Genomic DNA, 15,621 nt, shown 5'->3' with positions numbered 1-15,621 from the left:
GCCTCCGCATTTGACGGATCAGGCGAGAATAAGGACCGATAGAATGAACGGACCTCGTTGTTAATTCCATCAGGGTCCGTGATGGAGGAGCCATCGGCAGCCAGCAGCTCCACTAGCTGCTTTTGAACTCCCCGCCACCTTTCCAACGAGTAGAAGAAGGGTGAGCCACGGTCCAAATCCTGCAGCATTTGGATCCGTGACCTCACGTACGCACCTCGGGACTGCTGAAGCTGCAGGTTCCTTAGTGCGTCCTTCTTCTCCTGGTATTCCTGCCACAGCTGCTGATCTCCAGCGGTCGGACCGAGGCGGGACTCCAGGTCAAGCAACGCTCTCTCAAGCCGCTCAACCTCAGAGCTCCGCCTCTTTGTCGACCCCCTAGTGTACTCCCAACATAAAAACCGGATGTGGGCTTTGCCCACATCCCACCATAGCCGTAGGGAGCAGAACTCTCTCCGTCTCTCCTTCCAGGAGACCCAGAAAGCTTGGAACGAATCCCGGAATCGGCTGTCCTCCAGCAGCCGGTTTTTAAAATGCCAATACCCGGATCCCACCCGAGGGTGTAGTGGAATAAATTCCATCCACACAAAGTGATGATCCGAGCACGACACCGGCCGCATGGAGGACGCCGACACGCGGGAGACGTAGGCCCGAGAGATGTAAATGCGGTCTATCCTGGAACCCCCCTCTCTGGACCTTCTCGAGAAGGCGCTAGAGTTGGGGTGAAGATTCCGCCAGCTGTCCACCAAGTCAAAGGAGCCGACTAGCTCCTTTAACTTTTTTGCCGATGCTGGGTCGCGTTGGAGGCCCGAGCCTCGAGGGTACAATTGAAATCTCCCCCGAGGATGACGCAATCCCCAGGATCGATGGAGCTCAGCAGGGTGGACAGCTGACAGAATAGGCGTGTCTGCATCACACGGCGTCTGGGAGCATACACATTGATAAAATGCAATGGTACGCCATTCAGGCGCACAGCCAGGTGGAGCAGACGGCCAGGCACAACGTCTTGGACTCTTTCGATTACTGGCTGGAAGGTCGGGGCCAACAGGATCCCCACCCCGCTAGAAATGGAGCTGAGGTGGCTCATGTAGACCCCGCCCCGCCACTCCAGGAGCCAAGCAGACTCGTCCCCAGGGATGGTATGGGTTTCCTGCAGGAAACTCACCGTATACCGCCCATCCCTGAGGACTGAGAGATTGTTATGCCTGCGAAGAGGACCCCTGCTGCCGTTTACATTGAGACTAGCTATGGTAAGCTTCATGGCGGGAGCACACTAGGTCTCAGCAGCTGTGCCCATTTCGGTGAGAGCGGAGGCGCCCTCCACCACACTGTCCGGAAAGAAAGCAAGGTTACTTTTTGCCTTCCGGGCTCGAGCGGTACCAGCGACACCCTGTGACCCACCATCCCCCGTAGGAGCGAGGCTGCTTCTCCCTCTGATGTCCCTTACTAGGTCATCTAGGAAAGATTTTAGTTGCCGTCTGTCGTTCCCCGCCACCGCATTCCTCTTTCCCTTTCCCTTTCGTCCGAGGATGACTCGCAGGGACCTCACCAGCCTCGGCATGCTGGGCCAACGAAGCGAGGCTAGTTGAGGCCGGTGCTTGGCACCCTCAGAGGTGAGAATAAAATGCTTAATTTCCTCTACAGGTATTAATAGGGACTTCTCAGGAGGGGTGAGGATGTCCATTATTTCATTATCGAAAGAGTCCCCCTCCAACCCGTCACTGCAGACAGAATCCCCATCGGCCTCCCCGCATGTTCCAAAAGATGGCTGCGCTTGTGACCCATACCGCGTAGCGGGCACCTCGTTCTTACTTGCCCGCTCCACCGTCGCATCAGCCTCATCCACATTTGCGACAGTAGAGGGACAATCCCCAGGGACTCCCTGCAAGTCATTAATTGCTGGGGTCGACGTGCACAGAATATCGCCCTCCCCAGGGGGCAGGCATAGAGGGGAACCCGGCAGCTCTGGTCCAAGGGATTCACAAGCAGCCTGGTGCTGAGAATGAGAGAGCTTTGTCTCGTCTCCTCTTACATTATTCGGTACACTGGCCTCCAGAGAGGCGCTGACTTGTAGGTCCTGGGGGGAGGCCTCCAGGGCTGCCTCATTTGTGCAAACAGGGCTATCACAAGCTTTTTGCACAACCACACCAGCTACCCCAGGACTGGTGGCTACATCTGGGGACTCAGGTTTAGAACCAACCCCTACCCGGATTCCCACCCCTTCCTGGGACTCCCCCGCATCTACATCCCCTGCCCTCTTGCAGGAACGTTCCCTTCTCCTCTTCACGCCGGGGGAGCACACACTCCCCTCTGACAGTGTTGTATTCCCTTTGTATCTCCCTTCTGACAGTGTGATGTCCTTCAATAACTCCCATCTGACAGTGTGGTTTTTTCAGTCCATCCCCCCTGACAGTGTGGTGTCTCTCAGTATCTCCCCTCTGACAGTGTGTTTTCCCTCAGTATCTCCCCTCTGACAGTGTGATGTTCCCTCAGTGTCTCCACCTCTGAATGTATGATGTCTCTCAGTATCTTCCCTCTGACAATGTGGTGCTCTCTCAGTATCTCCCCTCTCAAAGTGTTGTATTCCCTCAGTATCTCCCCTCTGACAGTGTGGTGTCCCTCAGTATCTCCCTTCTGACAGTGTGGTGTCTCTCAGTGTCTCCCCTTTGACAGTGTGGTGTCCCTCTGTATATCCTCTCTGACAGTGTGAGTCCCCTCAGTATCTGCCCTCTGACAGTGTGATGCTTTCTCAGTATTTCCCCCCTGACCATATGGTGTCCTTGAGTATCTCTCCTCTGACAGTGCGGTGGCTCTCAGTATCTTCCCTCTCAAAATGTGGTGTCTCTCAGTTTCTCCCCTCCAACAGTTTGATATTCCCTCAGTATCTCCTCTCTGACAGCATGATGTTAGCTCAGTATGTCCCCTCTGACAATGTGATGCTCTCTGAGTATTTCTCCTCTGAGAGTCTGGTGTCTCTCAGTATCTCCCCTCTGATATGTTGTATTCCCTTTGTATCTCCCCTCTGAGTGTGGTGTCCCTCAATATCTCCCCTCTGACAGTGTGACGCTCTCTCAGTATCTCCCCTCTGAGAGTCTGGTGTCTGTCAGTATCTCCCCTCTGACAGTATGGTGCTGTCTTAGTATGTCCCCTCTGAGGAAGCAGTTTTCCCTCAGGTTCTCCCATCTTGTGGTGTACTCCTGTTCACAGCAGCATGGAGACAATTCATCCTTGAATAAAGCCTTTAAAACAGTGTGCCTGGCCCTTTTACCTTGGTGATGTGCGTGCTGCTGTCTGCAGACTGACTGCTCCCCCTCCCACACTGCCGTGCTAGTGTGGGGCAAATTGGCAGGGACAGTGAGGACATGACAGGTGTTACAGAAAAGCAATTCCTGCTGTTTCTTTAATGATGAGACAGCACAATTAGAGAGAAATCTGCAGTTGAGAATATTGATGGATGAGGGAATTTATCGTAATTATCAGATAGGGAACTGGAAGGCCAAGTAGCTGAGCAACACACACAGAATGCTGGACAAGCTTAGCATGTCGGGCAGAATCTCTGCAGATAATAAACTGTCCATATTTCAGGATGAGACCCTTCCTTTTCAGTGCTGATGAAGGCTCTCAGGCCAAAACGCCGACTGTTTATTCACGTCTACAGATGCTTCTTGACTTGCTGAGTGTTGCTCAGGATTTCCAGCAGAACACCATGTTTATGCCAGGTTACTAATATTCTTACACTACATTATACTAAGCTGTGACTTGTATTAATTGGAAATCAGCAGAGTTCATGATTAAACAAGAGACTGCATATGCTTAGATCTTTGCTGGAAGAACATTGCAGGCCAGGCACCATCTAAGGGGGCATAGGGATGGTTGACACTATTATACTGACTGTCATACATTTTTTGTTTAATAATATTACAATGTACTTACCAGTAACATTCAGCTGTGTTATGGAGTGATAACTATATTGATCCTGGTTTTTAAATTTAATTCTGAAAGTATAAGAACCTTCATCTTCTTGTGTGATATTGTTTATAACCAGGGAACAGTTGCCGTCTTTCAGGTCTCCGGCCAGCCAGGTCCGACGCTTGAACTTCAGTGTCTCTTTATTGCGATCCATGGAGTGAAAGGCTACGGGCAGGTGGCTCTGATTCCCTCCTTTAACCCAGATTCCATCCCGTGTTTCATTTGCAAGGCACGATGGGTAACTGAAGTGACAGGGAATCCAAGCACACATACCCCTTTGCACTGTGATACTTTCTTTCACGTGGACTCTCCATTTCTCTGATGCTACAGATGAAAAAAGTAGCAACATTTAACATTGCTTGATAAACCCACCAATTTCCATATTTAAACCAGTGGGTGTCCACTGCAGATCCTAATCACATATCCCAGGCTGACATCCCCTGCACTGGAACCGGGGTCTTTCTCCAGATTCTCCCAATCGCCTACACACTGGGGCAAATTATCACAGCCAAGCAATTAATCTTTGAGAGGTGGAAGGAAACAGAGGGAAACCCAACCTGTCAAAGGAACAAAGCCCATAGAGGTTGTTACCCACTGGGGTTGTTGGAGTTTTGAGGTACAACTCTATTCACTATACACCCTGCCATCTACTGGAAACTAGGAATCCCAAGTAATATTCCCGTGTTTCTCCTTCTCTTCCACTTCTCTGATCCTACTTTCACTCTGAGGACTTTCAATGGACAACATCGAGTAGTGATGGAGAAGCCTGTTTCACTACCTCAACAAAGTGCTCGGGCCCCTTGTCGGACAACTAGTGGCCCATCATTTTGCACTCATTATGAACAAGAAAGGACATGGATGGCATTGCTAAGTCACTGATTGTCCAAAACTGCATTATACTAAGCTGTATTGGTAAAACTTTCCACTGACAGCTGATCAACAACTAATTAATTATATAATGCACTCACCAGTAATGCGGAGATGTGTTATGGAGAGGTGGACAAACTGCTCCCCTTTTCCGAATTCAATTTTAAAGTAATAAGTGCCTTCATCCTTCTCTGTGACGTTGTCAATAATTAGGGAACAGTCACCATTCTTTAGATCTCCAGACAGCCGGGTCCGATGGTGAAACCCTGGTGACTCACGATTGGGATCACTGGAGTGGAAGATGACTGTTTGAGTCGAGCACTCATCCTTCAGCCAGATTCCATCTCGGGTCTTCTTGTCCGATTGGTAGTGGCATGGAATAAAGGCACAGAGCCCCCTCTGTGCTGTCACAACTCTTGGAGTATTGGCTCTGCTTTGTCCTGACACTACAGCCGAGAGAGAAATAACTGATGTTAGGTATTGGATGGCCTGTCAGTTTACCAGTCCTTCATCTACGTGCTCAAGTCTCCAACCCCTGATGCCATACTCTGGGTTGCCAAATCATATGCCATGCTGCAGAAGGGATGGCATTGAGGGGTGGCACAGTGTGGGAGGGGTTTCTATGGAAGTTCAGCATATGAGGGCAGACAGCACCAAGGAAGTATTGCATTATGGGAGGGACGGAGCTGAAGGGGTAGTACTGAGCAAATACCACTCTGAAGGATGGATATATTGGGTGGAAAAACCTCCATGACCTGACCAGACTTTATGTGAAGCTGGTGCAGCAATTGTAGGGGCCCTAGCAGAGATATTTAAAACATCCTTAACCATGGGTGAAAATGTCAGAGGATTGGAAGGCAGCTAATGTTGTTCTGTTGCTTAAGAAAGGCTCTAAGAATAAGCCAGGAAATTGTAGGCCAGTGAGCCTGACACCAGTAGTGGGTAACTTATTGGAAGGTGTTCTAAGGGACTGGATATATGAGTATTTGTATAGACAGGGACTAATTAGGGATAGTCAAAATGGCTTTGCACATGTCTAAATAATATTTTAGAGTTTTTTGAGGAAGGTACCAGGAATGTTGATGAAGGTAAGGTGCTAGATGTTGTTTTCATGGACTTTAGTAAGGCCTTTGACAAGGTCCTGCATGGGAGATTGGTCAAGAAGGTTCAGTCACTCGGCATTCAGGATTGGGTGGTGAATTGAATTTGACTTCGTGGGAGATGCCAGAGAGTGGTGGTAGATGGTTGCCTTTCTGACTGAAGGACTGTAACTAGTCATGCGGCACGGGGATCGATACTGTGTCCATTATTATTTGTCATCTACATCAGTGATTTGGATCAGCAAATTTGTGGATGAAACCAATATCGGAGCATAGTTGACTGTGAGGAAGGCTATCAAAGCTTGCAGCATGATCTGTACAAGCTGAAAAATGGTAGATGGAATTTAATGCAGACAAGAGTGAAGTGTTGCACTTTGGGAGGACACCAGGGTGGGGCTTACATGGTCAGGAACCAAAGAGTGCAGTAGAACAGAGGGATCTGGGAATACAGGTGTATCATTCCTTGAAAGTGGCATCACAGGCAGATAGGATCGTAAAGAGAGCTTTTGACATGTTGGCCTTTGTATCAATCAATACAGGAGTTGGAATGCTATGTTGAAGTTATATAAGACATTGGTAAGTCATAATTTGGAGCATTGTGTGCAGTTCTTGTCACCTATCTATAAGAAATGTATCAATAAGATTAAAAGAGTAGAGTGAAAATTTGCAAATATGAACAACATTAGCTATCCTCCAGTCCCCCAGTACTTCAGCTATCGGGGTTGAGCTGGTGCTAGTGCAGCAGACTCCAGTCAGACTCTCTGTTTGGGAGAGTGTGAGAGTGAGTGTGCGAGAGAGGTTTGGTTGGTTTGGCCTGTAGCATTCTTTTGTTAATTTTAAATTTCAAATGTGGCTGCATATGTAACTTGTGTTTGGTCACCTTACAGGGGCCACATTGGAAATTTTTTCTGGCCTTCCCCTTGTTTTGGGTGACAATTTTTTCTTGCTTTTGCAAAAGTAGTTTGTTAGCGTTAGCAGTAATAGATGCACTTGCACTGTTTTTCAAAGAAACGAACTGATAATTAGACTAATGGCCAAGTTGTTGTAGGCGCAACAGGGCGAGACTAAGAGTTGCTTCGCAGTATAATTTACCGGCAGAGAAAGCAGAGTTTGCCAACCTTGGCTCAAGAGGCTTCAGTGAAGAGGATCAGGTGAATACTCAGTAAAGCTTTCGTAGCGTTTGAATAGAAGTGTCATCAAACTACAACTAATTAAATAAAGTAGGGAAGATGCAGGATCAGGCGATGTGCTGTAGCTGCATGATGTGTGAGCTGGTGGACCCCATTGTGTTTCCTGGTGATCACATCTGCAGCAAGTGTTGGCTGCTCGAGGAACTCAGGCTCGAAGCTTCAAACACTACAGCACATCAGGGAGGGGAGATTTACCTGGATTCTCTGTTTCAAGGGTTAGTTACACCTATCCGATTAGCTGCCTCAAATTCAGTCAGTGATCAGGGACAAGAGGGTGTGACTGTGAGTGAGGCAGGTAGTGGGATCCAAGAGACAGCACTGGAGGGCCCTCAGCCCTTGAGCTTGTCTAACAGGTCTGAGATTCTTGCTCCCTGTGTGGATGACAGTGGGGGCTGTAGGAAGGATGAGCAACCTAACTGTGGCACCATAGTTCAGGGAACCATTCAAGAGGGAGGAAAGAAGAGAAATATAGTTGTAATTGGGATAGTACAGTCAGGGGAATAGACAGAGTTCTCTGTCGCAGAGAGAGAGCGACCCTAAGGCTGTGTTGCCTGCCTGACGCCAGGGTTCAGGACATCTAATCTGACCTGCAGAGGAAAGATCCAGTTGCCATGGTCCATGTGGGTATCAACGACATCAGTAGAGTGAGAAAATAGGTTCTGCTGAGGGAATTTGAACAGCTAGGGACTAAGTTAAAGAGCAGAATCAAAGAGGTGGGAATCTCTGGATTACTGCCTGAATCGCAGAAATTGACACAGGGTCAAGAAGGTTAGAGAGTTAAATGCCTGGCTCAAGGATTGATGTGGGAGAAGTGGGTTTGAATTAATGGGAAACTGGCACCAGTATTGGGGAAGGAGGGAACTGTTCCAATGGTACAGGCTCCACCTGAACAGTCATGGGACCTGGATCTTGGCAAATTGCATAACTAGGGCTGTGGATAGGGGGTGGTTTCAACAGATTGGAGAAGTATGGATAAAGTAAAAGAGAAAAGCATAGATAAAATGTAGAAAAGTGTAGGCAAAGAATACAAGATTTTAAAAGCACAATGAGTGTAAGGGCACTTTATCTGAATGCCCGTAGTATCCACAACAAGGTCAGTACAAATCAATACAAAGAGCTATGATTTACTGGACTTTACAGAAACGTGGTTACAGAGTGGAGAGGATTGAGAATTAAATATCCAAGGATATCAGGTAATACGGAAGGATAGGCAGGAAGGTAAGGGAGGTCGGGTAGCGCTCTGAGATCAGGGTGACAGAGACAGGTCTAAGGACCAAAATATTGAATCCGTCTGGGTAGAGATTATGAATAGTATGGGAGAAAAAAAATCACTTGTGTGAGTTGTCTGTAGGCCACCAAATGATAACATTACAGTGGTACAGACAATAAACCAACAAATACCTGAGGCATGTAAAAATGGAACAAGAGTTATTGTTATTTTGGGGGACTTTAACTTGCACATAGATTGGGTGAATCAATTTGGTCGAGGTAGTCTTGAGGAGGACTTCATAGAATGCATCCATGATGGCTTTCTTGAACAACATGTTACTGAACCTGCAAGGGAATGTGCTATTTTAGATCTGGTCCTGTGCAATGAGACAGGTAAAATTAGCAATCTCATAGTTAGGGATCCTCTTGGAAAGAGTGATCATAGTATGACTGAGTTTCTCATACAAATGGAGGGTGCAATAGTTTGATCTAAAACCAGTGTATTATGCCTAAACAAGGGAGACTACAATGGGCTGAGGGAGGAATTTGATGGGTAGACTAGGAACACAGGCTATATGGTGGAATGGTTGAGGAACAGTGGAAGGCTTTGAAAGAGAATTTTCATGGTGGTCAGCAAAAGTACATTCCAGTTAAAAGCAAGGACAGTAAGGGTGGGGAGAGCCAGCCATGGATAACTAAGGAAATAAAGGAAGGCAACAAACTAAAAGCTCATGCGTACAAAGTTGCCAACAGTAGTGGGAAACTGGAAGATTGGGAAAACTTTAAAAAGCAACAAAGTACCACCAACTGAGCAATAAAGAAAGGGAAGATAGATTATGAAAATAAACTAGCACAAAATATAAAAATGATTAGTAAAAGTTTTTATAATTATATAAAGTGGAAAAGGATGGCTAAAATGAATGTCCTTGGAGGATAAGAAGGGGGAATTGATATTGGGTAATGAGGAAATGGCCAAGGCTTTGAATGACTATTTTGTGTCGGACTTCATGGTGGAAGACACATCTAGCATGCCAAGGAGAGATGTTATGAATGTGATTAGAGCTGAGGACCTCAATATAACAGCTATCACTAAAGAGGTTGTGCTGAGAAAACTTGTGGGCCTAAAGCTGGACAAGTCCCCTGGTCCTGATGGAATGCTTCCCAGGGTACTGAAAGAAATGGCAGAGGTCATTGTAGATGCTTTGGTGATAATTTAACAAAAATCTGTGGACTCTGGGCAGATCCTGACGGATTGAAAGAAGGAAAATGTCACGCCACTGTTCAAAAACAGGATGTAGACAAAAAGCAGATCACTATAGGTCAGTTAGTTTAACATCTGCAGTTGGGAAAATGATTGAAGCTATCAATAAAGAAGAAATAGCAAGGCATCTGGAAAGAAATAGATCCATCTGGCAGACACAGCATGGATTCAGCAAAGGCAGGTCCTGTTTAACAAACTTAATGGAGTTCTTTGAGGAAGTAATGAGCACAATGTATAGAGGGGAACAGATGTACATCATTTACTTGGATTTCAAGAAGGCATTTGATAAGGTGCCACATAAGCTAAGGGTGCAGAGAGTCGGGGTGATGTATTAGCATGGACAGAGGATCGGTTAACCAATAGAAAGCAGAGAGTTGGGTGTTTCCCTGGTTGGCAATCAGTGGTGAGTGGTGTGCCACAACTGTTCACGATCAGCAAGAGGGACCGAGTATAATGTTTGCTGATGACACAAAATTGAATGGAAGAGCAAATTGTGCAGAGGATACAGACAGTCTACAGAGAGATAGAGATAGGTTAAGTAGATGAGCAAAGGTCTGGAAGATGAAGTACAAAGCATTCTACAAGTATGTGAAGAGCAAGAGAATAAGATGTGAGAGAATAAGATGTGAGAGAATAGGACCAATCAAGTGTGACAGTGGAAAAGTGTGTATGGAACGGGAGGAGATAGCAGAGGTACTTAATGAATACTTTGCTTCAGTATTCACTATGGAAGAGGATCTTGGTGATCGTAGGGTACAGCAGATTAAAGAGCTTGAAAGAAAGAGGATGTGCCAGAGCTTTTGGAAGACATCAAGTTGGATAAGTCACTGGGACCAGACGAGATGTACCCCAGGCTGCTGTAGGAAGCAAGGGAGGAGATTGTTGAGCCTCTAGCGATGATCTTTGCATCATCAGTGGAAACGGGAGAGGTTCCGGAGGATTGGAGGGTTGTGGATGTCATTCCCTTATTCAAGAAAGGGAGTAGAGATAGCCCAGGAAATTATAGACTAGTGAGTCTTACTTCAGTGGTTGGTAAGTTGATGGAGAAGATCCTGAGAGGCAGGATTTAATGACATTTGGAGAGGCATAATATGATTAGGAATAATCAGCATGGCTTTGTCAAGGGCAGGTCGTGCCTTACGAGCCTGATTGAATTTTTTGAGGATGTGACTAAACACATTGATGAAGGTAGAGCCATAGACATAGTGTATGTGGATTTCAGCAAGGCATTTGACAAGGTACCCCATGCAAGGCTGATTGAGAAAGCAAGGAGGCATGGTATCCAAGGGGACCTTGCTTTGTGGATCCAGAATTAGCTTGCTTACAGAAGGCAAAGAATGGTTGTAGACAGGTCATATTCTGCATGGAGGTCGGTGACCAGTAGTGTGCCTCAGGAATCTGTTCTGGAACCCCCACTCTTCGTGATTTTTATAAATGACTGGATGAGGAAGTGGAGGGATGGGTTAGTCAATTTGTTGATGTCACAAAGGTTGGGGGTGTTGTATGTAACGGCTTCTCTGTAATGTTAACTAATGTAATGGCTTCTCTGTAATGTTAGCTGCTAAGGCTAATGTAATGGCTTCTCTATAATGTTAACTGCTGAGGTAGTGGTTTCTCTGTAGCAGAAATGTTTGGGTTATGACTAGAGATAATGGGACTTTGGAATTCAGTGGCTATCCAATGGGAGAAATGTTATTCTTTCTTGCGTGTCTGGGAGCTGAGGTTTTCATGGAGTTTTTTGTCAAGGAGAGAGGAAGAGGAAGATCACGTGTGGAGAGCGCTGGTAGACCACCGGATGGCGTAGGCTGGGATCCGAGGGTCAGCAACGTTCGGCAGAGATTGGTGGTGGAGGAATGTCTACTGAGTGAGCTCCAATTGATACTGTGACTTTAATTTGGACTTTTATTTTGTTTTGTTTATTTTCATACTAACCCCATATTCAGATTAAGATTCATAAAGTCTATCATTTAATTGCATATGGTGTACTGTCTGATATTTTGCATTGTGGGTTTGTAATTGGGAGTACATTACACAGCATCCACATAAATGTGAATACACAGTTTGGCGGGGCCGAAAGCTGATACCCCTAGACGAATGCGAGCGGGCGAGCCTGAGGGTTACATGTGGATAGTGACGAGGGCTATCAGAGATTACAGCGGGACATTGATAGGATGCAAAACTGAGCTGAGAAGTGGCAGATGGAGTTCAACCCAGATAAGTGTGAGGTGATTCATTTTGGTAAGTCAAATATGATGCCAGGATATAGTATTAATAGTAAGACTCTTGGCAGTGTGGAGAATCAGAAGGATCTTGAGGTCCGAGTCCATAGGACACTCAAAGCTGCTGCGCAGATTGGCTCTGTGGTTAAGAAGGCATACGGTGTATTGGCCTTCATCAATCATGGGATTGAGTTTAGGAGCTGAGGGGTAATGTTGCAGCTATATAGGACCCTGGTCAGGCCCCACTTGGACAACTGTGCTCAGTTCTGTTCACCTCACTACAGGAAGGATGTGGAAACTCTAGAGAGAGTGCAGAGGAGATTTACAAGGATATTACCTGGGCTGGGGAGCATGCCTTATGAGAATAGGTTGAGTGAACTCGGCCTTTTCTCCTTGGAGCGACGGAGGATGAGAGGTGACCTGATAGATGAGAGGCATTGACTGTGTGGATAGTCAGAGGCTTTTTCCCAGGCTGAAATGGTTGCCACAAGAGGGCACAGGTTTAAGGTGCTGGGGAGTAGGTACAGAGGGGATGTCAGGGGTAAGTTTTTTACTTAGAGAGTGGTGAGTGCGTGGAATGGGCTGCCAGCAATGGTGGTGGAGGCGGATATGATAGGGTCTTTTAAGAGACTTTTGGATAGGTACATGGAGCTTAGAAAAATAGAGGACTATAGGTAAGCCTAGTAATTTCTAAGGTAGGGACATGTTTGGCACAACTTTGTGGGCCGAAGGGCCTGTAATGTGCTGTAGGTTTTCTATGTTTCTATGTCCTATCAGCATTGGCTGATTAGCAGGAGGCAGCGAGTGGAAATAAAAGGTTGGCTGTCAGTGACAAGTGGTCTTCCACAGGGGTCAGTGTTGGGACCACTTCTTTTTATGCTGTATAGCAATGATTACGTGATGGGGACAGATGGCTTTGTTGCCACATTTCCAGATGATACAAAGATTGGTGGAGGAGCTGTGCTGAGGAAACAGGTAGGTTGCAGAAGGACTTAGACAGATTTGGAGAATGGGCAAGAAAGTGGCAAATGAAATATAATGTTGGAAAATGCATGGTCATGCACTTTGGAATTAGAATTAAATGTGCAGACTATTTTTTAGACAGGCAGAAAATCCAAAAATCTGAGATGCAAAGGGATTTTGGAGTGCTTGTGCAGAACACCCTGAAGGTTTACTTGCAGGTTGAGTCAGTGGTGAGGAAGGCAAATGCCATGTTAGCGTTCATTTCAAGAGGTCTTGAATTCAAGAGCAGGGATGGGCTCCTCATCTCAGAAAAGATGTGCTGGCATTGGAGAGGGTTCAGAGGAGGTTCACAAGGATGATTCCGGGAATGAAAGGGTTATCATACGAAGAACGCTTGATGGCTTTGGGTCTGTGCTCGCTGGAATTTAGAAGAATGAGGGGGGATCTCATTGAAACCTTTTGAATGTTGAAAGGCCTAGACAGAGCAGATGTGGCAAGGATGTTTCCCATGGTCGGGGAGTCTAGGACAAGAGGGCACAGCTTCAGGATAGGGGGGGTCCATCTAAAACAGACTTGAGCCAAAGGTTGCGAATTTGTGGAATTTGTTCTCACAGGCAGCTGTGGAAGCCAAGTCGTTAGGTGTATTTAATGCAGACATTGATAGGTTCTTATTGGATACAGCATCAAAAGTTACAGGGAGCAGGCTGCGGAATGGGGTTGAGGAGGGGAACAAAGGATCAGCCATGATTAAATGGCGGAGAAGACTCAATGGGCCAGGTGGTGTAATTCTGCTTCAATGTCTAATGTTACCAGGACTTGAGGACCTGAGTTGTAGTAGAAGGTTGAATAGGGTAAGACTTAATTCCATGGAACGTAGGAAGATGAGAGGAGATTTGTAGAGGTATATATTATGAGGGACCCAGCTGGTGGCATAGTGGCATCAGTGCTGGACTGCGGGGTGGGAGGTCCCAAGTTCGAATCCAGCCAGCTCCCCTGCACGCTTAGGCATTTCATGAGCTGGTGATCTCTTTTAAAAACTCACCTGGCAGAAAGAAAATGACAAACCACTGCTGTAACTTGCCTCGTACGTGATTTCCCGCTACGTCAGAGCAGTGTGGGAGGAAGTCGTCAGCTAACTGGAAAAATTCTGGATACGACGTACCTTTTTTTTATATTATGAGGGTATAGATAGGGTAAATGGAAGGCCTTCTTCACTGAGTGTGGGTGAGACTAGACGTAGAGATCGTATGTTAAAGGTGAAAGGTGAAATACTTAAGAGGAAGAGGGCAAATTTCTTCACTCAGAGGAATGAGCTACCAGCAGAAGTAGTGGATGTGGGTTTAATTTGAACATTTAAGAGAAGTATGGATAAATCCATGGATGGGAGGGGTATGGAGGGCGATGTGTAGGCCCTTGGGAATAGGCAGAATAATAGTTTAGCATGGACTCGATGGGCCAAAGGGCTTGTTTCTATGCTGTAATGGTGTCTATTTCATGTTTTCCATGGTTTACTCTATTCACCACACTTTGCCCATACTCTACCTTTATGCTTTGTGTCCTCCTCTTCAGAGGTTAATTTTCTTCTTTGGAGTCTTCTGAAAGATTTGCAACCATATCTTTGTTTTCTTTACCTATCCCTGTGTACACTTGCATTCCATTTTGTCAATCAGTAAAAATCCTATTTACCTTCTTACCTAGCCAATGCTCTGCCTGTAATATCTTCAATAATAGCTTCCACTATTTTCCCTAATGTGTACTCTCCCAATGTCTTCCTTGTTGTTTGAGAGAAAAAAAACCTTTGCAACATTCCAATCTTATGCAACCTTTCCCAATGTCGGTGAACTGTGGAAAATTAAAACCAAAACAACAGCTTTCTGCTGTCAAAACCCAAGGATGAGGTGCTTCAGAACAGACAGACTTGTCAACCTTCAATCTTCACAGAATTGTATGGTCCTATTGCCCTGGAGCTAGGGAGTTTCCTGAGTTTCCCTCACATTCAGCCTGGGCACCTTCAACAGACAAGGCTAGGGAGATGACACAGCTCCCTGTTCAGGCAGCACTGGCTCAGAGTCTCTGCAATATACATTTAGCAATTATCACAACAAATGGAGACAATTTGCACTGAAACCCCTCACCCACCTCTCTCTGCGAGGATTTTAAACAAAATAGTGGGATTTATGGAGGAAGTGAGATCAAAGTTGGAAAAGATTGTTAAAGCAAAAAGTAGAAATAAGTCACAAAACAGATGTGTAAACATAGAAAAGGAGAAACAGATTGTGACAGGAAATGACAGAGTAAGTGCACCAGAGGGCTGGTGTTACACAAATCTAAAGGCCTTGCAGTTGAATGTGCATAGTATTGGTTTATTATTGTCACGTGAAAAGCTTGTATACACAGAGCATTACACAGTGCATTGAGGTAAAACAAGGCAAAAATATAACAATGCAGAATAAAGAGCAACAGTTATAGAGAAAGTGCAGTGCAAGTAAAAAACTTACTGCAGGATCAAAACAAAGTAGCTGAGGTCAACAGTCCATCCTATCATTCAAGAGTCTGACAACAACTGAAGACTAGTGTACATGCTTTCAGGTTTATGCAGTGTTTGAACTGTGACTATGTGACGTTGAGGAACTGCAGGAAGCTTGGAAAAGCTGGAGGGTGGGTCTGCTCACTTATTATGATTTTAGATGGCAAAGGAGAAGCAAATTAACAATTAGAATCAGGTTTATTGTCACCGGCATGAGTCATGAAATTTGTTAACGGTAGCAGCATTACTATGCAATACATAATATAGGAAAAAAATTGGTAAATAAGAGTGTGTATATATATATATATATATATATATT

General features: G+C 45.8%; 1 protein-coding gene across 1 annotated transcript in view; it reads right to left on the bottom strand.

Moving 5' to 3' along the window:
• LOC140191991 (uncharacterized) overlaps positions 1 to 15,621 on the bottom strand; it is a 76,356-nt gene that overhangs the window by 38,440 nt on the left and 22,295 nt on the right. The window contains exons 4-5 of the mRNA XM_072249904.1: positions 4,935 to 5,279; positions 3,931 to 4,290 (exon numbers count right to left, since the gene is read on the bottom strand). Coding sequence (XP_072106005.1) covers positions 3,931 to 4,290; positions 4,935 to 5,279 — 705 coding nt within the window. The remainder of the gene's footprint in view (positions 1 to 3,930; positions 4,291 to 4,934; positions 5,280 to 15,621) is intronic.

The sequence above is a fragment of the Mobula birostris genome, assembly GCF_030028105.1.
Source record: "Mobula birostris isolate sMobBir1 chromosome 8 unlocalized genomic scaffold, sMobBir1.hap1 SUPER_8_unloc_1, whole genome shotgun sequence".
NCBI classification, from domain to species: domain Eukaryota; kingdom Metazoa; phylum Chordata; class Chondrichthyes; order Myliobatiformes; family Myliobatidae; genus Mobula; species Mobula birostris.
This window is presented reverse-complemented; position numbering and strand designations above follow the sequence as displayed.